Below are 22,209 nucleotides of genomic sequence, written 5' to 3' on the forward strand. Positions count from 1 at the left end.
TGTTTATATCTACTAGAAGAACACAGAATTCTTTTTACAAGTTGAGATTTTCTGCTAGAATTTTAGGGGAGAAATGCAAGAGTACTTCATAGTAGTATTAGAAATGAACTATTTGTGGTATGAGATAGCAGCAATAGAATAACCATAAAAATTGCACTGTTCCAGGGAAAGGAAGAGAGACCCACCCAGAATGTCAAAACTTCTTTGTCAATTTGTTCAGGAAAATAAATTATTTTTTACTTTTTAACTAGGACATATTTAGTTTTTCCTCTAAAATTCCACATGATAGGTATAATTTTCAGGTATAACATTTATATAACTAGGATATGTTCCTCACCTAATGGATTTATGCCCACAGAAACCAGTTTACTATAGTAAGGGGCCAGTTCAATGTTACTAAATAGTCTGTTTTCAGTATATTAATTAGAATTTTTAGGTTTAGGATACATAAATAGAACTTATTTAGCATTATGAATACATGTGGACAGCCTACAATACTGCATCTTGTTTGCATTAGAACAGAAAATTTTGTTGATTATCCTGCACTGATTCACTAAATAGTGAATTATTGTCATCATGAACAAAAAATAAAGGAAGAGTATGTAGTGAATTAGTTTAAAAAGTTGAATTTGGATAGTTTTGTAATTCAGTCTAAGAGAAACTTAATTTATTAATGAACTAAAAAAAGAACATGCCTGGGTTCATACTGAAATTTTCATGAACCATTGCTGTTGATGGAGCCATTTTAATATGTGAGACATCAGGATGAGCCCACCAGCTTTCTGTAAAAGTCAGGAAGAATTATTGCATTTATGAACCCTTTGCATAGCCTTAATGGTGGAAGTGTGTCATCATCCTTTTCAGCAAGCTGTCTCCTGATAGGCTGTGTCTTAATATGCATTAGTAAATAAGGCATTGATCCACAGTATTAGTTCTCTTAATGACACTGATTCCATTGCTCTTATCATTTCTCTGTTAGTAATGGGAATAATTTCTAGTTCGTAGAAATACAGCCCTGAGCATAATTGTATTAATTATACAAAGGAAATCGGGGTTTCCTTATCGTTAAGGCTAGTAAATTATTACTACAAGAAACTTAATGTTATTTTTGTTGATTTTATGCCATTAAGACAAGAATTACATTTATGAACAAATTGAACTTGAAGCACTGTTTAAGGAATGTGGAGAACCACTTGTCATAAATGAAACTCAAACATCTTTTCTTCTTCCACTAGTTATTAAGTATATTTTTCAGTGTAATAGAGATAGGTGGAGATCCTTCAGCATGTTTCTCTGCTTTGGCAATGTAAGTATAAAAGACATGTTAAAAAACTTATGAACAGAATTAGAGCAGTTTGCCCTGTGGCATCTCTGAATTGTCTGTGAAACCTTGAAACCTTCTGTCTATGAAACCTGTAGCTTCTGTTGAGCTGTCTGGCAAAGATTGAAGGGAATATTGCATTTTTCATCAGTTCAAAATAGGCTCCTAATTTAGCTAAGCTCTTAAGCAAAGTATGCATGCTTCATTTTTTTGTGATAGCAATTAAACCTATGCTCAAATATATTTGATTTCTCTGGGATTTAAAAAAATATTTATAGTTAAGCAGAAGTAAAAATGGACCAACTCTCCCCCCAAAAAAACCAAAACAAACCCCAAAACAAAACAAAAGCTTGAAACAATGGAAAAATAACTGTGGGTGATAGTGAGGTAAAATGACACTGGGTGCCTTTATTGTTGGTTTCTATTTATAGCTTCTGAGTGCCAGCTGTTTCTGTCATTTATTTCCTCTCCCCAAAACTTCAGTAATTTCCATACTTAAAAGACTTACAGGTATCAGTAAGAATAATTTAAAGAATTAAACTAAATTCTAGGGAAATGTAACATTACCATTTTCCTTCATAGGAACATGAAATTCCTGTGAGTGTTACTCAAAAATGTTTCCTCTTCTGTTCTCTTGTAAGAAAAGCAGGATATATTTCTTCAGAAAAGAAAATCAGATTGTTTGAAAATAGAGATATAACCATTTTATCATTCACCTTAACAACACTGACAACATGAATTTTGTATCAGGTTCTTTTATTTAGGGAAACTAGTTAATGCCTAACAAATAATTCTAGAAATTAAACAAGAGTGATACAGGTGGTCTTGCTGATAGTTTTTCTATCTTGATCTGCTGTGTGTGATGGCTTAACTCAGTTTTAACCTGAGAAATGCATTATTTTATAAAGTTTATATTATGTTATTTTATTAAGCTTATGTGCAAAATTCGGAGGGTTTTTTAAAGAATTTATTTCTTGTTTTGCTTTTATTTTAAAAAAGAATTTGCTATTAAAGGGAACTAATAACACATATTCCTGTGTTTTCTCTCATATCAAGGCCTGTTTGATGTTAAGTCTGTCTTTGGGTTACTGACTTTAGAAATTTGGTGACTTTTCAGCTGATAGGATTCTCTCATAACTAAAACTTTTAAAAAAGCAAAACAAACCAACAAAAAAGTGATTTGCTAGGTTTTGTATTGCAACTGTGAAAGAAAATACGTTGACAATTTAGCTGATACATAGTTATAAATGTAAGACTAATGGCACAGTTAAACTTGCTCAGGGAGTTTTTTAATGCCACAGTTCAGGTTAGGCCTGGGTTATTGGTATGTGTGCACTGTTCAGGCAATACTCAGGAAATGACATGAGTTTTATCTGTTCACTGGCAATTCCTGGGAAAATTACCAAACTTGAACATGTCTCCCTGCAGTGATTCCTAATTTCAACCAAGCATTAAAGCATGGGTTAAATCCCACAGGACTGCAATTTTCATTGAATTTTTACTAGTGCTTTGGTGCCTCGACATGTCAGGGCCAAAATAAAGTTGGTTTGTGGAAACAGATGGGTGAAAATAAGGAAAATATAATCCCCACTCAGTTTTATCTAAAGTACAGTGAAATAAGACTGTGTGCAGAAGAACAAAAGAGTCAGTGTGAGTATTCTGATCACTTGAAAATACAGGGAGAGAATTGTTGCTGGGCTATTTTGATTGATTACCCCAAATGTACATTAAAATAACCACTAGATAATAAAGGTAAATACCAAATGAAGTATCTGCAGAAAGGGTGTTTTTATAAGTAGTTGCAATCAGAATGATTGAATGGGATGCACTCAGAGATGTTTTGTTTTGGGTGCTGACAGCCTTCAATCTCAGTTTTAATCAAAATAAGTGCAGTGGACACAGCAATAGACAGTGGAGCCATCTGCTCCCTGTAGATCCTTGTGCTTGTGCACATTTGTATCCATCAGCTTATAGATGGGTGTGAGTGCTGGAACTGAAGGCATTTGCTGTGTGCTCACACACACTGCACATAAATCATGTGCATATTAATAGTTTAATCTTCTTATAATGTTAGCAATGGGAGCATATTATTGGTTGTAGCTGAAATTTGCCATAATTATAAAAGATTATATAATCTTATATATATCAAAACCTAGTAATAACCTCATAAAAAGGGTGATGTATTTTCTTATGTTGTGTGTACACTTCACATAAAAAGGAAATGTTGGCCTGGGAGCTACAGGAAGCTATGGGGGCCATAAGGAAGTGGACAGGATTTGGAAAATTCATGAAAGAAGCTACAAGTCTAGAGTGAAATACATGATACCAAAACATTGAAAGGTCTTTAGTATTAACCTGGTGAGCAGCAAAGTCCCCCAGCGTTTCCAGATGGAGCTGCCTGCTCCCTGGCCAGGCTCTGTGTATGGAAATCATGAGTGCTTGCCTCCTGCCAGCACTGCTCCGTGTCTCCTGCTGTGTCTGGTGGCTGTTGGCTCCCTTCCACTGGCACTGGAACTGGACTTCTCTCCAGTATGGCCTGTGCCTGGCTTGCACAGGGAGCCCAGACTTGGACACAGATGAGGGGAAAGGTCACCTCCCTCCACTTGCTGCCAGAACTTTGTTTCTGCAGCCCAGGGTTCTGTCAGCCACCACCTTTGACATCTTCAAACTGGGGCTCACCCTGGGGTCCTCCAGGTGTTTGCACAGCTGCTTCAGAACTGGCTGTGCCCCAGCATCTACTGCTGCAAGGGCTTGTCCCTTCCTGGTTGGAGACTGAAATGTTTTAATTTATGTCTTAAGCATCTTCATGAAGTACTTTTGCCTATTATAGCAAAACTGTTTAAAAGCAGCAGAGGAGATCTCCAAGCCCTGACTAAAGCCTTACACTGCTCATTGATGGAGACAGGTCTGGGCTGGGGGAAGAAGAATACATTCACAGAGGGAGCAGGCTTTGCACTTTCAGATGGAGACCTCAGCCCCATGCTATCAGCTGCCAGGCTCCAACAGATCCCTGCACCAAAGGAGGGGGGAGGAGAGGTTTTGGGTGGCAAAAAAGCCTCCAGCCAGAGGCAGTGAACCTCCATCCTCTGCTGTGCAGAGGAGCTCAGCTCTGGGGCCCCTTCACCCCAGGAAAAGCCACATCCACATGAAGGACAGCAGAGGGTGTGTTGTGACCCATCAAAGGAGTCCCCAGACCCTGCACCAAAGCACCAAAACATGATGCAACAGATCCACAGTATGGCAAGGGACAGTGTCAAACTGGCTCCCTGCACAGGAGGCATGTGGGCATTCCCACCTGGCCCAAATGTACATTAACCTATTAACTTCTACACTTTTTGGCAGCAGGAGGTGGGGGACCCTTACCACCAAGAAGACCAGATGGAGGGGAGCAACAAGACATTGGTGGGATCCACAGAAGGGTGATACCTTTCTACCTAACCCCTGTCACTCTCTCCCTGAGTCACCCTCTCTCCCCACCCTTTACTACTACTTCCTTTTTCTTTCTCTTTTACTATTAAATAAAATAGATCAACTTTTTTGGCACCAACATCTAACCTCCTTTGGTTTTAATCAAGTTTTGGGGTACATTTCGAACCTTTCTGGTTTCGATCCATTTTATTCAGAGACTTAGTTTTCTTTGTTCTTCTGTATTTAAACTGGTTTGTAACACGTGGGTGCAGTACTTGGCCCTTGCCAAGCTGAGCTGCAAGCAGTTCCTGCCAGCCCCTTTCTCCAGGCCATCAAGGCCCCTCTGCTTGGCAGCAAAGATCAGTTTGTACTCACCATTCAGAATAACATGAGTTCTTCCCCATAGTGGAGTACTGTGTTGAGACACCTAAGAAATGCACTTTCCCTTAAATCCTTATAAAACCTTTTGTTCAAACTCACTGCATTGCTTTAAATTCTTAGTTTAGGGCTATTCTTGTTTTCTTCTTCCTCATCCTATCTCTATTAGAAATGTAAATAAGTTTTTAAATATGAAACCATTCATGTTTCCTTCTTCAAAGCCGTTCAACACAGTAGAATGAAAAAGCATTTCTAGAAATACATATTCCAGTTTAAATGCTACACCTGGTAGGACAATTCTTGTCAAATGCTAAAAGCCCCCTCCCCCCCAATATTACACCATTTATTTTTAAGCAACTTTTTTTTCTTTAAAATGAGATTATTCTTATAGATATTTGTCATTAAGAAAGTAGCTCTCAATTCACCTTTCCTCTCTAGCTGAGCAAGACCTTCCCACATGGTGAGTATTCCAGTAACTGAGAACTGTGTCTGCTTGGGAAGAGGTGAAGTGGGGTGAGTCTTTGGGACTCCTGGGGGAGAATTAAGCACTCCAGCCTTCAGCTGAAGCACTTTGGTAGATGAACCTGTTGGATGTTTTAGAACCAAGGAGCTTGACAAAATCAATGTTTGAGATAGAAGGAAATTGTTACTTTACTAGCAAGTGCTTAGGGGGTGGGTGTTACTTGGTGTTCACATAGGTGAGTGAATTCTCCCACACTTGAGAGAAGAAAATGTATTCAGACTTGAGTGATATATAGTTTTTTCTCCTTGTATTAGTTGGGAAGGACCTCTGATTTAACTAGAGATTTGAGTGATTTGAACTCCTCTGTGTCAGTGATGAAGTGGTGGTGTCAGAGATAAACAGCCACGCTGCTACTGCACTTTGGGTACTCAGCTTGGTGTCCTCAGAAAGATGTTGCCCTTGCTTCCTCTGCTGACATAGGTTGTGGTTTTATTACTGCTTACAATCTCCTCATCCTTCTGTTTCTCTGCTGCATTTACTTCTTCAAGTTTGGTTGGAAGAAAATATTCTACTAAAAATAATGGCTGTACCACATTCTCCCTTATAAATTGTTGATTCAAGGTTGGTATCCTCAGAGTAACCTGAACTTTGCACCTTCCCATCATTCTCTTATTGCTCCCACTGACCCACACAGAGTTAGCACCAAAAAGAAATTACCTTGGTGATACAAGGGCTAGGATTTGCATCCACTATTTAAAACTAATCTCTCTTTCTACAGAGGAAGAGGCATGGGTAAAGACTATTTCTCCTTTTCATGCAGCACAAGGCCTATTCAAGATGAGCAAAGGGTTCACAGTTCAAAGTAGCCTGACCCTGTGACTGTAAGTTATCCCAGGACAAGGAAGGTAAGGCAGCCAAACCTCTTGGGTGCCTCTGGCTGGGGCACACCCCAGGCACATCTGATGCTTGCAGATGGTCCTGTGTGTGTGCAAAGGGAGGCAGACATCTGTTGTAATACCACTGTGCTTGCTCATGGGGATTAGAGCCCTTCCCTGGAGAACCTTCCCAAGAATGATTTTCTGTGGGGAAATTGAAGCAGAGGGTTTTTTACATAAAAGGCATGGGCTGTTTGTTTGTTTGTTTGTTTTTGGCGGGGTGGGTAGTTAATCTCAAAGGCCTTAATATTGGTGCTAAGCCTTTTTTCACTCCTCATCATCTCTCTACACTCAGCTGTTCCCAGCAGGGAGAACCCTGGTGCTGCAAAGGGCCCCTGAGTGTGGCTGCTGGGCTGGGCAGTGGGAAGCAGATCATAAGGCACACAACACTGCCTTAGGAGGGCTCCTGTGCCAAAATAAGTGATGCACGTGTCAGCAGTGTGTATATGTGGGTACTGGGCTCCATGTGGTGCTCCCAGCAGCTTGACTTCTTTAACTGCTCAGCCCTGCCTACAAGCAGGGAGCTAGGGCTGGTTTAGTTCCCTTACACATGGGATGCAGACTGCAGTCCTTGACACCTCTGTTCTCTGCACTTTGCTGTGAGTGTGCCTCAGCTCAGGCCTGATGTGCACAGATGGCCAGCAGCCTTACAGAGCAGATCTGGAGATACTTCAGTGTACATTCTGAGTTTCTTCTAAATCAACACCTGTGTGACCCACAGCTGGGTGTTTTAAAGATAAGGACTTTATGGGCTGGTCTGCACTGCTCCTGGAGAGAGGATTGGGACCTGCCTTGTGCATGCCTGCTTGCTGGCTTGCTGGCAGACAGCCTGTGTGAGGAGACCTGGCAGCACACCAGACAAATAGGGGCCAGAGCCTTCTCAGCACAGATGCTATGAATGCATCCACAGAGACAAAACAGTCTGGCTATCAGGTCTGGAGCTGCTTTTCAGCTGAGGCCTTCAAGGTTTATGCCAGTGGTTCAGGCAGGTGAATCTGTGTTATCTGGTGAATATTTTCCTGTTGTACCTTTGCCAAAACACATATGGTGCCCCAAGAGCAAGCAGTTTAGCTCAGAGAGCAGTGCTGAGGCACTCTTCAGAGGGCAGTCACTGCTGCTGGAGGGGCAGAGGAAGGGCAGAGGACTCAGACAATTCTCCATGTCAGGGCAAAGATCTGTCTGCTTCTCATGTAGACCTATGGCCAAACACAAGACACATTTAAACCAACAGACTCAATTTATCACTTTCCAGTTACATGACCACCTGGAAGTCAGCACAAGCTCTTTGCCATCCATTCTGTTGTAATTTCAAGCTGCATGTGCTGCAATCATTTCTCTTTCACTGGTATTCACTGCAAGGTCTTACTACTCTTCCCGTGGCATAAGATAACGATGTCTCCCTCCTGGGAAATCTGAGACCTTGGCTCTCAGGGCACAGGGAGTTCACATGGCTGCTATGGTGATTTTTGGAAGAGTGCTGGAGTTGCTTCTGCCCTAAAAGCTCAGCTACAGGCTAAAAGAGCTGAAAGCTGTCACTGGCTTCTGTGGCTGTCCTGGGTCTCAGTGAATGCCTCTGCTCTGTTTTGCACTGATGTGTGCCTTGCTCAAGGTTTTCTCAGTCACCTCTGATATGCAAGGGGAGGTGCAGATGAACCCATTTGTGACCTACAAAGCAGGGAGCCAGAAACCCAGTCAGCCTGTATGGGAGGGATACTGGGCACCCTCTGATTTGTGCTCCTTGGAGATAGTGGCTCTGTCTTTGAAGTGAGAATTTTTGTCTGGGCACAAACTTGCTCCAGTTTCAGAAGCATCATTGCAAGGGGTCATTTGAGAGCTGAACCCATTCTGAGCAACAGCTACCTGAAGAAATTGTTTTTATCATGGCATTCTAAAGGAATAAATGTGTCCTCTCATTAGAGATAATGCACTTGTCCAACAATAAGGTCCTCATGTTTGTCTAGCCATCTGTGGGCATATTGATGTCAAAAGTGGATTTTTTTTTTTTTTAATGCCTACTTCCATGAAGATTTTAGCCACTGTACTTATATTGTTCTGCTCACAGGTTTTAGACCTGCAGCAAGTTTTTCTATGCTTTCAGTATTCACTGAGTCTCTCTTCTGATACTGTCTGACAAATGACCACAACAACACCAACACATCCTTTTAGCCTCAGGATGAAGGGTGCCTTTAGCTAGGAAATGACCTGAAGCGATGAGTGCCGTAAGTTTTGAGGCTGAAATTGCTGGAGCAGCATTGTTAAATTGACTAGCTTATTAGCATTGTATAAAACTGATCTCCCATCTGTATTTGCAAAAGTCCATGAATGGAAAATTATGGGAAAGAGTGCCTCCAAAAATCAGCTGTAAATAATTAGGAAAAAGCAATAAAAGAGGTTATTTGATGCAGGCTCTTTTCTCTGAAGGGCTGTTAGAATTACTTGCTTCACCTACTGTCAATATGCAGAGATTATTTTCATCCCAATACCTCTGTAAATTATCTGACACCAAAACTGAGCTTTGGCCTGCTTAATGTGCATCAAGTGAACTGATGTAGTAAATTCACAGTGTGGTATGCCACATGTCCAGATAAGAACTGAAGAAAAATGAAGGGGTGGATGGATTTTTTTGCCCAGAGACCAGAAAGCTCCAGAAGAATCACACACAGTCTCTAAATATTGGAAACAGGAGGAAACTAGGTGGGTCTTCCCATTTACAATGTTTTCCCCTGGGACAAACTATCCCAAGGGGATGAACTAGCAGAACTCAAGCGTTGCTTCTCTAAGAGGTGCATGGGCATTAACCCCAAATGACTGGTGCAGGGTAATGCTGTGCAGAGATGTTGCTTCCTTCAGCTGTGTAAGGGGTGGGACATGGAATGGGTGAGGCTGTGCCTCCGCAGCCCACTCATACAACTCATATTTTATTGTCTCTCTACCCCTGACAGGCAGTGAGCTGAGAGGGCAGCCTGTTGTGTAATGGCAAGATGACTGGTGACTGCTGAATAATCCCAAGTGCTAATTCCTTTATTTTACCAAAATTGTTCCATTCTTAGGCCTTTTTAGAAAGCTGCTGGGAAAGTACATCTAGCTAAGGTACTTGCAGTCTTTTGCTGTCTCCTTTTGCATTTCATGTCTTCAGGGGCTGAGTGGCCCCCCTGGTGTGCAGCTTGTGCTGCTGCTCCCCCCTGCCAAACCTCCCTCTGCAGCCTCCCCATTCCGCTGCTTCTGCTCTCATGAAGAGCTGTTAGCTTTTACTTGTGCATGATTAAAAGTCTCATACTTGGAAATGGCAGGCTGAGGCTGTAGCTGAAAGTGGGAATTAAATCTGCTTACAGGCAGCTCAAGAGGAAGAATGCTTCCATCTCTGCCTTTTGCCTGTGATTCACCATGCACTGGGAAAAAAGGGAAAATAAAGGGATCGAGACAGCCTGGAGAGTGGAGGATAGAAAAGATGCTAACAGAAGCCTTTTCTGCACAGTGTGCTGGGGAAGCAGAGCTAACCTTCAGGAGAACATCTATTAACCACAATGAAGCCAGTAATTACCACTCAGATGAAGATTGTGATTTCTTTTACTACAATTGCAGACAAAATGGTGTCAGGCTGGGAGGGATTGCACTGTAATTTCAAGCCAAATGAGGCTAGAAGAGGGACAAAAAATAAGGTGAGCATGAAGAAACTGAAAGGAGACTACCAGGCAGTCCCATACTCAAGTGCATGCTGTAATTTAGCAGGGATGGGAAAAGTGTAAAAAAAATTACACGGTAGGGAAATTGATACGTGCAGGGACAGACTGCCCTGAACCTCACTAGAAATATCCCAGGGAGTGTGACAGCCTCTTGCTGCATCCTATCTGGAGGTCACATCACAGGCATTTTCCATATGAACAGCACACAGTACATTTCCACTGCCTTTTACTAATACTTCAGTTCCTGCTCCAAAGGGTGAAGCTGTAAAAACATTACAAGAAAATGGATCTTAAGAATGTTCCTGAGGTGTCCTAATCTTTCCAGTATGTGTCTTCTTAATAGTAACAGAGCAATTTTCTGCTCAATGTTTCTACAAAAGCTGTGTGTGGCACTGATTCTCTGCTGTGAGGGATTGCAGCCTCTGGAGGTCTCAGTTCCAGAAAAGCTCCAAGCAACCGAAACAAGGGTTTAATGAGATGAAATGTGTGTGGCAACGTTAGCCACGACAGCATTATCAGCTTTGCTGCTGCTGCTAAATCCCAAGTGCATTTCCTATCCCAGCAAGCAAAGTAAAATCCTCAAGGGCATTTATTTTCCCCTAGCACCTGGGTAATGCCATGCCATGACTCATCTGCTTTGGTACTGTCAAAGCAAGCTCAGGTCTGTGCAATGTGACTGTGCACCTGAAGTTTGGATCTGCTCTTTCAATTACCTGTTGGGTCAGTTGTCCTCTGGATGAAAATTTAGTGACACTTCCATGTGTGATGAAATGTATTTTAAAGAAAACTAAAGAAAACCATACAGCTAGTTTGGGTGAACTACCCCAACCTCTGCTTTCTTTTCCAACTGGATTTTCAGTCAAACTTCAAGTGATAACAAAATGCAGGTGAAGAGAAAGGACTCAGCTACAGGAGTCCTCGCTCTCATCTCCTTCTGTGAACTTCACTGTAAAACTTCAAATGTCACATTTCCTCCATGCACAATTATAAAGTCTCAGTTGAAAAGGCCAGAACAGCTTGACTCTGCTGTCCACACACTGATAGCCTGGCAGCAGAAAAGTCAATGGCAGTAAACAACACTCCTTGCTACCAGGACAGGAAATGCTGAGGACCCTCTCTAGCTGGAATAATTAACAAACAGCAGCAGTGACAGCTCCTCCATGTGCCTCTAAGTAATCAGTACCCCTCACCCCTGTTCTCGATGGTTTTCTTTATAAATACACAGCTCACCTTGCCAGTCTTCTGATCTTTTCCACTAGCACTGCTTCATCTATTTCTCCTGAGATTACAGTCTTATTTTGAAGTATTGGGTGCAGTGTGCCTTTGCATTTCTAATATATGGGTGCCAGTGAATTGCCAGATGCCTTTACACCTTCCTTCTTCCATTCTCTGCAACCGTGTGCATGTGAGGAGCTCTCAACTGTGCATCTTTTCACTGCTAATGCTTGGACTCTGTTGCCAAGATGGGAACTTTCTTTGCAAAAAATTTTACTTCTCATTGTATTGTTTGCCATGATAATTATTGCAGATTCAGTTGAAATTTCCAAACATACTGATCTGGCTTATTGATGTTGTGTCTGAACTGAGTGTCACAGACCACAAAATGTTTTATGAGCAAGGGAAAGAGCACAGCTATTACCACATGCCTGCCATTACTGTGGCAGAATTTCTTTGATTCAGCACCAAAGTGGCTTCCTTGCCACTGTAAGATGAAAACACTGCATTAAGAGACCAGCGAGTTTCAACTGCTGATTTCTCCTTTAAACAGTGCTCTTAAATTCTTTTTGACTAGAAAGAAACTTTTTACAAAATCCACGGCTGGCTCACGCCTAGAATTTTATTCAATCCATTCAAAAAATAGACAGAACTATAAGGTGGCACATATTGTCAGAGAGTACAAATGTCACATCTTTCTTTATAGAGTGTAATTTAAATCCATAAAGACAGTAAAATAAATGCCCTGGGTGAGAAAATAATTAGGGGGTCTTCCATGAAAGGACAAGTTAGGTAAGCATTTACACAGATGTATCTGGTTAAGCATAACTTTTTCTATTCTCTATAAAAATATAAACAGCATTTCAAAATGTCTTCAGATACGTACGTTGAGATCATCTAACATGGCATTGATGTACTGACAGAATACAGGGCCTGGGCATGTCAAACCACATTTATTCATTCTCACCCAGACAAAACAAAAACATATTAGCCTCAACATAACACAATCTAATGAAAGAAACAATATCAAAGCAAAGACACACGAGTATGATGTTCCTCCTCCCACAGGAATTCCTTATCTTTGTTTGTAGTTTCTGCTAACATGGCAATGACTAAGACAAAAGTGGCACTTTAGCACAGGTTAGTTGTAACTCAGGATCAAGTATAACTTGCCTTTCCCAGGAAGTTACATTGCTCAGAAGTGACATGTGCCAGGATCAAAGTAAGGGCTCTCCCTGACATGTATGTTTTACCTGTGCAGTATTACTTTGATACAGACTGTAGCATGTGACAGGAGGACAAGTGCAAATTACAAGGGCAGAATCTTGGCTTCCCAGACAGCAGAACCAGGTGGGAAATGTAAGATTGAACAGTATTTTAAAGGCAAAACCCCATAAAATTTAAAAAAATTAATGAAATAGAAAAAATAGCAAACACATCTAAACTTTAAATAGTAGGATGTAGAGTGTTCCTGGTACAGCTGTCATAAGTGCACCTTAGGTTTCCCAGGGATGCAATTTGATAAGCTAAACACTTAATAATTTTGCAAGAACCTATTGTACCCACACAGACCAAAAGGTTCAAATGAATATATTAGTCACAGGTCTAATCACATAATTTCCTTTTTCCCAATCCTAAATTTTTACCAGAGCAGCTCCCACATTAGCTGCATGTTTATATAGCAGAGCACTCGATGTTTTACTTGACTAGCACAGATGCCAACAAGGGCTGATATTTTCTAGTTAAAGTGATCTACAAGAGAAATAAAACCCAAGGGATGGGTCAGGTTTCAGATAAAGGCTGGACATTTTGAACTCTGGACAAAGTGACAGGTATCTTTGATTCTCCTGGTGCTGGCGCTTTTGTGACTGGGTTTGCATGGGCTTTTATATCAGCTATTCTCTCTTTAAATCTTTGCTGGAGGTACTTCTCTTCTTTGGAGTAACTTTTAGCAAAAGCAGACATCAGCAGACATGCTGCCACAGTGGACCCTCCAACACAGAACAAGATTGCTCCTGCCAGCTTGCATATATCAAGGGACCCATTGAACTGAACAGCACGGGTATCCACAACAATAAAATCATCCTTCCCAAGGGCTTCGATTTTCGGTGGCACAAGAAAACCCACTACAAGAACAGCTACACCTATCAGCATGAAAGCCGTCCCAGAGATGAGTCCGACCTGAAAAACAAACAAACAAACAAACCCCTTGTTAATTTCTAGTTTTTCATTTCCCTTTCCAGATTTCAACCAGGATGTGCTCCTAGGAGGCATTTATCTTTCACTGTGTCTTGCAGATACAGTTCTCTCTCCCAGGAGAAACTGGGTGTTTTTCTTTTAGGATATATGAGGCCCTCATAGAACTATGGAAAAATGTTCTTTTTATAACTCATATAATTGATTACCGACATTTCTGGAAACAATGGAATATGCATTACTATCTTGAAACAGCATTTCATGTTGAAAAGCCCCATCAGAGAGAAGATCAGAGTTTAACCCCAGTGCTGTGTAACTGATTATTTCCTTAGATTTAGCTGGTAGTTAGCACCAACAGTTCAGTCCCTGCTGGTAGTCTGTCATATCCACCACTTGCTTTTACTTCATGAGATGTCACTCCTTTGCAGGGATTAGAAGGAAGCTACTATTGCCATATGAACAGATCACAGAGTGTTTATAGCACATTTCAAGTGTAAGTACAAAATTTGGTTCACCCAGAATGTTCCTGGGGGGTAGGGATTGGATGGCCTCACAGGCCCCATCCAACCTCTGCTCTTCTCCAATTCTGTCAAATTCCCTGACCTTAATGGAGATCTTTTGGTTTTCTTGATCCCTATGTCACACTGTGCTCTTAAACTACCAGTCCTGTTCCAAACAATCTGGCAGGACTTCTATGGGCTCAGAGCAGAAATAAACACTTTCAGGATGTACATGGGGCTCCCTGACAAGACTTTAGTGTTTCAGTGACATTGTGACAGAGAAACCCCAGGGATCTGACATACTTTGGTAATAGTGCCCTGCTTTGAGACATAGTTATTTGGACACCTGAGGCAAAACTGAGCAACAAAAGGCCTTTCTGGATGAACACTTAATACCAGCAGTTACACAGGGAAAGTCTTGAAATGAGAATTTCTCTCTCCAGCAAAAAGCGACAGGTGGTACCTTCCAGAATACAGAGCTCCACCTGCTCGGCGATCTCTGGATCTGAAAATCATCCTCATACTCCCAGATGGAAGCTGTGCAGTCCTCATAAAACTGATGCAGGTAGGACCGAACTCCGTAGCGTTGGTACCCTCCCTCGGTGCTGCCCTGCGCGTGCTTGGACCCGCAGATGTCAGCATAGGAGCTCATCCTTCCTGCCTGCAACGAGAGGTTTCACACAAAGCAGATCATTACTGGTGTGCTGGGAGAGCAAAGATGGCTGCAAACTCTCCAGATGTGATAAAAAAACCAAAAGGTTCAGGAGAGACCTTTCCTTCATTTTTTTTCCAGACTGAGAAATGAGCCAGGTACAGTTGCATGCAGTGACTCAGCTCAAATGAAGCCAAAGAACTCAGTGACTTGGCACAGCACAGCCCAAAGGTGCTGCAGGAACATTCACTGCCGTACGCAGGGTGCTCACTCCCCATCTTTCACACTAATGTGCCACAGTGTTTCCATGGAGACTGAAAAAAGCAGGATATGCCAGGTAACAAAATCCAGCATCCCTCAAGGGCTCACGTTACCTCTCTTCCAGACTCTGTCAGTCTCTGGAATCTGCCACCTTATGAACTTTCCAAACTGCTGCATAAGAGGATGTCTTTAAAATGTGGGTTTTTTCCGAGCGTTTGAAGTGCAGGAATAAGCATTGATATACCATTCACAGACATGGGAAACAGAGGCAAAGTAAGTACTAGACAGTTAAAAGAGTATATAAATTGTATTTAAATATGGATAGTTAAAAAAAAATTAAAAATGGAATGCCATAACAGCATCAATCTGCTCAGCAAGACTGAAATGGAAATACTAAGCGTATAGCCAGGTACTGCTCTCAAGAAGTCGATGCCCAAGCTTCTGCTGACTTTAATAAAATTAATAAAATCAGAATTGTGCCTGCTATGAAAACTACCAATGAAGATTATTACTCTTTCCATTTCATGTAAGTTCTCCTAACACACAAAATCCATATTTAACTATGCAAGTCCAAGGCCTGAAATTGCTTGTGCAAGTGATGCTACTGAATTCATTGAAATAATACTAGCCCCTAAAAACTACTTGAGCAATACCTCAGCATCACTTAGGCACATTTGGTTTCTCTTTAAATAAGTTCAAAAACCCTTAGTCCAAAGGGAACTGTAAATCAGAACTTGCACCTGAAAGTCATGGCTCATATCAGCTTCAAGCAGTATGTCAGATTCCTGCAGCAATTCCACTTAGAGAGAGGGAGGTTTCATGTGCTCATGGCAGCTGGGACCTCCCAGTTCTGCAACCCTGCAGACCTTTTTCCTTTGGGAGTAAGTAATCTTGCTGAGTATGAAACACCTGAGTATGCAAGCATTCAAATTAAGGAGAATCCAGAAAATATTGATGGGGAATAGCAAAAGTCTGACTGACTCTTTTGCCTGGATCTGCTAGAAATCAGTGCTGGCATAAACAGTGAACTTCCAGCCTCTGGGAATCTATTTGTTTTCTTGGCTTAGGAATAGAGAGGAATTTGCTTTTTCCTCTTTACAGAGACCCGTTATCTTGGGATTTTATTTATTCTGTATATCTAATATGCATTTAGTTTGGGATTTCATAATCTCAACATCTTACAGTGGCAAGTATGTCTCAGACAACACAGTGATGAGGTTTCCAGGCTATCACAGAAGTCATGACCCATGTGTTGCTGGGAGACCTGCCAAGGGCTAGAAGGAATGTTGCTGGTGATTGAGCTTTGCAGAGCAACAGGGGTAGTGCCAAATCCAGCAACTGTCAGGAGCCCTGTTTTTGAACCCCTAATTGCCTCTGTACTTCCCGCAAATTTCCCTTTTCCACCTCAGCCACTGTAAAGCTTTAGGAAAGCAAAAAAGTGCTTTCCAAGTCTGTGGATGGGCTTGCTCTCTGCTGATAGTACAGCACCAATGCCTGTCAGAGTGTGCTCAAGGTGCTGGCCTTCCACATGGAGAGAGACCTTGAGACAGCAGGAAACTCCTGGGCAGCACCAGCTGCTCACCAGGGGAACAGGGAGAGCCTGCCCTGGGGCCAGCCAGGCCAGGTTGTACACAGTTAACACTGATGTTTCCAGCTACAGCTGATATACTGAAAAGCATTCATTTATGGGATGGCTTAAGCCCAGCTGGCAGCTAAGCACCTTGCAGCCACTCAATCATATCTACCCTCTACTCCACCATGGTAGACTAGGATGGAGAATCAAAAGTAAAGCTCGTGTAGGCTGAGATGTGAACAGTTTAATGATTGAAACAAAGTAAAACTTAATACTACTAATACTAAATAAAAAAAGGAAGGATAAAACCCAAGAAAAAGAAGTGATGCACAATACAATTGCTCATCACCCAAACCAATGCCAAACCTTGTCCCCAGACTGCCACCGTCCCCTTCCTGGTAACTCCCACAGTTTCTTTACTGGGCAGGATGTTCTGTGGTGTGGAATACCCTTTTGGCTAGCTCACATCAGCTGTCCTGGTTGCTCTTCCTCTCACATTTTGTGCAGCTGTGCCATGGGCAGAGCATGAGACATTGAGAATGTCCTTGGTTTAGGGCAAGCATGAAGCAAAAACCAAAACCTCAGTGTGTTATCAACACTGTTCTCATACTGAATCCCAAACACAGCACTGTAACACCTACTGAGAAAAAATGAACTCTATCCCAGTTGAAAGCAAAACAGTTTGTTGTGCTTTTCTATCATGCTATGAAGTTTTGAACACTTTGTACCTCATTTTCTGAGGTAAAAAAAAAAAAAATTATAAAATTGTGATATGTATATAAACATATAATCTGGACTATTATGGGGAAAAGCTGCAAGTTATTCTACTTTTGGAGGCTCTTTTTGTTTCCTTCAGGAAAACAGTTTATTACCTACTGAAAAAGAGAAGACAAGAAGTCCTCTTTACTCACTGCCACCATTTCTTCAACAGCTGGCTGCCATATTTAACAGCACAAGCACTCAGGAGCTCTCATCAAACCTGAGTTCTGCCCCTGCTCACCTCATAAACATACATTAGGAGAAGAGGACTAAATGGTGTAGTTTATCATAGCTGCCCCATCTCTCTCATGCAGGGTCACACTGCCTGTACCTCAATGACAAGAACACTTTAAATCCACACCTTCAACCCATCTTTTGGTTAAGCAAAGATTCCATCTCACACATCAGAAATAGAATAAAGAGGCCAACTAAAGTTCTGCAGAGACTCATTCTCTTGGGTCCTTACTTAGATCTTCATTCTCTCATCAACACTATCTTCTTAATAAATCATGCTTAAATTCTGGCTAACTTAAATCATGCAGGTAAGTAAACTTAGCATCATATAATGAGCAGAATGGTAGGTATTTTCCCCAGATGCAAGCAACTCCATAAGGCTGTCCCAGGAAAGAATCAGAATTTACATGACCAGATGATGTGGCTTGCCAAAGCTTACTTGTATTACTCCAGCTGCCACCAGGAGTATTCAGAAAGGAGGTGAAGCACTTTGCTAAGTCTGAACCACCAACTTTAGTTATGGTGATAAATTTAAGAAAACCCAATGTGACACGACTGAGGCCTGTACAAACATGATCTTGCATTCATTGCACTGTCTGTAGGTTTAGTCAAGAGAGAAAAAGGAAGATGCACTGCTTCTAATAGCATGATGGACAACTGCCTGTAAGGACCACAAGACTTATGTGACACTTAGATTCTTCTTCTTTAGCAGTCTAAAAGGCAAATAGGTGGTTTTGGTCAGGTACATGAGCAAAATGATAAATAAGAGCTGGGATGTGAAACAGAAAACAAAAGAATGATCTTATGCTTGAAAGAGTTGTGATACCATCAAATAGCATGACCTTCTAAAATGGAAGGGAAAAAAAAGAAAAAGGACTGCCAGAATCATTAATTCTTTTTAAGCACTGCATAATATTAATTATACTGAGCATCTTCTTCATTGTCACACTCTTTCACTGACAATCTGCAAAATTTTGAAAAATATCTTGTCCCTTTAGAGACAGGGCAGCTCCTCAGCCTTATATGAAGCAGCCTGATAATCTGGGCTAAAACGGTCTCTTTTCTCAGAGAAAAATGTAAATGTCATGTTCTTGCTACTTACAGATAGGGCACAGGAACTGAACAGTTAGAGAGAAAACAGTTCTTCACAAGTAAGAAGTGTGTGTCACAGCATCAATTTACATTGGATGAATAAATACTGCAGTAGCTATGATCTCTTGAGGGTTGATGTTTATTTGCATGTCTTGCCTTCAGGGCTGAGAAACTAAACACTGAAATGTTGGGAAACTTTTGCTAAAAAGAGAGTCGCTGTTACCAAATCTGTATTATCCACAATCTGAAAACATATATCCAGGCTGAAAGAAGCAGCTTAATGATTAAGTTTTTCAGTGCCTAAACCCCAGGTGCTCAGGAAAATGTGGGATGTAGGATCACAGCTTCAGAGAACACCACTGCATAGTAGCAATCCATCCCCTAGCAACTTTTGTTTCCATGGCAAAAGCTGTCCTGTTTACTTTGAGCTTTACTATCCTCTGCTGATCTGGGGAGATGTGATTGGACTGGTGATGATGAGCAAGCTCCACGAAAAATCAGCCACATTTTTTTCCAAATACTTTGCTTTATTGTGCCAGGGTTGAACACGTTAAAGAAATAAAAATGTAAGGAATTGTCATTTAAAAAAAAGCACAAAGGGAAATAAAGATGTGTCATGGCTCTGTGACACCACACTGCCACCGAACGTAAGCCACGAAAGCTGATGCGTGGCACAGGTGAAGTCGCCCTCCCCGTTCTTCGGATTCACATACTGTGACCCTTGTGTTCAAAGAGTCAGGTTTTCAGTCCTTACCTACAGAGACCGCTCCTTGTACAGGGGGAACGCTGGCATACACAGCCTGCTCTGGCAGCCGTCTCGGCGGTGGCCTTTCCTCCAGGATGCCTCCCGAGCTCCCGGCGCTTCCCGGGCCGGCGGCGGGGCCGAGCCGCGCTCCGCCCGTCCCGGCGCCTGCCCGGCCCTGCGAGCGGCACCTGCTGCCGCTCCCCCGAGCACGGCCGGGATGCCCGGTGCCTCCGGGAGCCACTTCTGCTCCCCTGCCCTGCCGCAGGTGCGAGCAGCCCCTCTCCGGTGCTCCTGGGGGGCAGCCGCACCCGCCCGGCCGCGCCAGGGCCGGAGCGGGATTCTCTCCATCTCCCGTTCCCCGGCCGGAGCGGAACAACTCCGCAGCGCCCGGACGCGGGCGAGATCTCGGCCCCCGCGACCCTGCCGGCCCGGCGGTGCCCCGGGGGCGGCGGCAGTCCCGCTCCGGCCACCCCCTCCCCGACCCCGGCGGCGGCGGGGCAGCGCGGCAGCAGCCTGTGGGGAGAGCCGCGTCCCGCCGAGCCGGCCGGTGCCTTCCGCGGGATGCTCTGCGCCGCGATCCCGCCGCGATCCCGCCGAAGCGCCCAGCCCAAGTTTGCCGAGGGGCCGGAGCGGCGGCCCCGCGGTTACCTGTCCCTCCCGGCGCTGCCCTCGGCCGGCGAGCCCCCGCGCTGGCGGCGCTAGCTGCGGCCGCCCCGGCCCGGCCCCATCTCCGCTCTGCGCCGCGCCGGCCCCAGACAGCACGTATTATGTACGGCCCGGAGCGCCGCTCGCTCCCGCGCCGTGCCTGCGCACTGAGCCGCCGCCGCCGCCGGGCGCGGAGCGGCGCCGGGCCGAGCTCGCCACGCCGCCCCCGCGCTCGCCACGCTGCCCCCTCCCAAGGGAGGCCGCCCGGGGGGAGCCGGAGCTCCGCAGCTGCCGGCGCTCGGGGGCCATTAGGGCGGCCGGGCAGGCTCGTAGGGGCACGGCAAGGTCACGGCGGTGCCCTGGTGTGGGCTCTGAGCCCCCACAGGAGCACGGCGATGTCAGGCGGTGCCCGCCCTGCTGTGGGCGCTGAGGGTCACAGGAGCACAGCCAAGGTCACGGCGGTGCTCTCCCTGACATGGACATTGAGGTCTCTGATCGCGCCCCCCACACCTCCCCTTCTGTTCAGTGTCAGAAACCGCAGGGACCCTGTGCTGTGCTGTGCTGTGCTGTCTGTCTGTCTGTCCAGCCGAGTGGACAGACGTGACAGAAAGCGTCCCGCCAAGGACAAGGCACTGAGGTCTGCGGGCTGGGGAAATGGATCGCTCAGCAGGATGATGGGGATTCCTCAGGGGGAGAGTGAGGATGAAGGCCAAGCGCTGGCCCCGGGGGCTGCCCTAATAGCAACAGGTTGGTTGTTCAGTGGGAAAATACTGCAAGAAAGCAAGTTCAGGGGCCGAGGAAGCTGCTGAGTCAAGAGTTAGCATAAGAAGGCACCGAGAGCTGGAGATGCTAAGTTATCCCACAAAGATGCAATGTGTATGCAATATCCTCTGAAAAAATAATGAGAATGCAAAGGGCAAGAGTTTTAAAGACTCATATCCGTATGGTGCACTGAAATATGCACAGAAATAGAGTGTTGTTGCATGCAGAAAAAGTGGCAGTGCATTAAGGCAAAATAGGGCAGTATTAGCCAAAGGAAAAACAAGGTATTTCCAAAGTGCCTTAATCGCTATAGTATATGAAGAAGAATGTGAGAGTAATGGTTTCATTAATAGCCCAAGCTTCTTTGGAAAACACCTTGCATTTGATGACGACAGTGAGCTTGGGTAGTTGCAAACTCGGAATCATAAAAATAACTATTAAAAAAAAGAGCAAGTAAGGGATTAAATTTGGAGGAAGAAATGCTGGTTTCAGTGCATTTCATCTTGTCCTTCCCAAACTGTTATGCCTCTCTTGTTTTGGGCAGTGAGTAATGCCAAAAGCATTGCCTTGACCTTAGCAGAACTGCTTCACAGCAGTGTGCTGTTCACTGGGTATAATAAGCATACCCCAGCCCACAGCAGCTAGCACGTAATAAACTGACAACTACTTGTGAAAAAAACCCAAGAAAATACAGTGAGGTGATAAATGAGAAGCCAGAAGGGGTATCAGTCTTAAAAGAGATCCTGTGATTAATTGTTGTGTTAAACTAACACCAGATTTACATGTGTTATCGAAGTTAGGATTGAATGCTGCTTTATCTCAGATCAGGAAGGTATCTTCTATGGGAAAAGCAATTAGTCTACATAACCAGTCCTCCCTCTGTTTACAAAGCTTCTTTCGCTTGCTTACCTACTGACAAAAGCAATAAATAAAAAGAACATTAAATATCAGTATTGGCCCGGTTGTGTTTCCTGATGCAGAAGTTACGTGCTCAGCTAACCAAGACAAATTAATGTTTCAGCAATGGGAACATTTGCATTAATGTTGATCTGTGAACTCCAAATTAACAACCCTGAAGGGGTTACCAAGGGTTAACCATTGGTGGTATCACTGATTGATTTTAGTGTACTTCTAGCTCATTAGGAAAACTTTAAACTCAGCCTGAGATCAGAGCTGTTCTTGAAGTGTAGCTGAATTTGGTTATGAGAAACATTGAACAGAAGGGTATAAATGCCCTGTTTAGCCTTGAAATAGGTAACATCAATGCAAAGATGTTTTAAAATAGCAGGACCTATAGGTCATGGTGGGACTCAGGGTTTGAGCTGCTGGGATATGAAGGAATTTCCTAATGTAGGTCTTTCCTCAGTTACCAGCTTTCAGAATATTT

General features: G+C 43.4%; 1 protein-coding gene across 2 annotated transcripts; it reads right to left on the reverse strand.

Annotated features, from left to right (window-relative positions):
* Positions 1-11,999: 11,999 nt before the first annotated feature.
* On the reverse strand, positions 12,000-20,202 carry NRSN1 (neurensin 1). 2 transcript variants are annotated; one of them, XM_079300350.1, is made up of 3 exons: positions 20,064-20,202; positions 14,563-14,760; positions 12,000-13,584 (listed from the first exon to the last, which is right to left on the reverse strand). In XM_079300350.1, exons 2-3 carry the CDS (start codon positions 14,749-14,751, stop codon positions 13,186-13,188), a joined length of 588 nt encoding a protein of 195 aa, XP_079156476.1. In that variant the 5' UTR covers positions 14,752-14,760; positions 20,064-20,202; the 3' UTR covers positions 12,000-13,185. The 2 variants fall into 2 exon arrangements, with proteins under 2 accessions (XP_079156476.1, XP_079156477.1); XM_079300351.1 differs by lacking the exon at positions 20,064-20,202 and adding an exon at positions 19,425-19,559.
* Positions 20,203-22,209: the final 2,007 nt, after the last annotated feature.

The sequence above is a fragment of the Erithacus rubecula genome (assembly GCF_903797595.1).
Source record: "Erithacus rubecula genome assembly, chromosome: 3".
Classification (NCBI taxonomy): Eukaryota; Metazoa; Chordata; class Aves; order Passeriformes; family Muscicapidae; genus Erithacus; species Erithacus rubecula.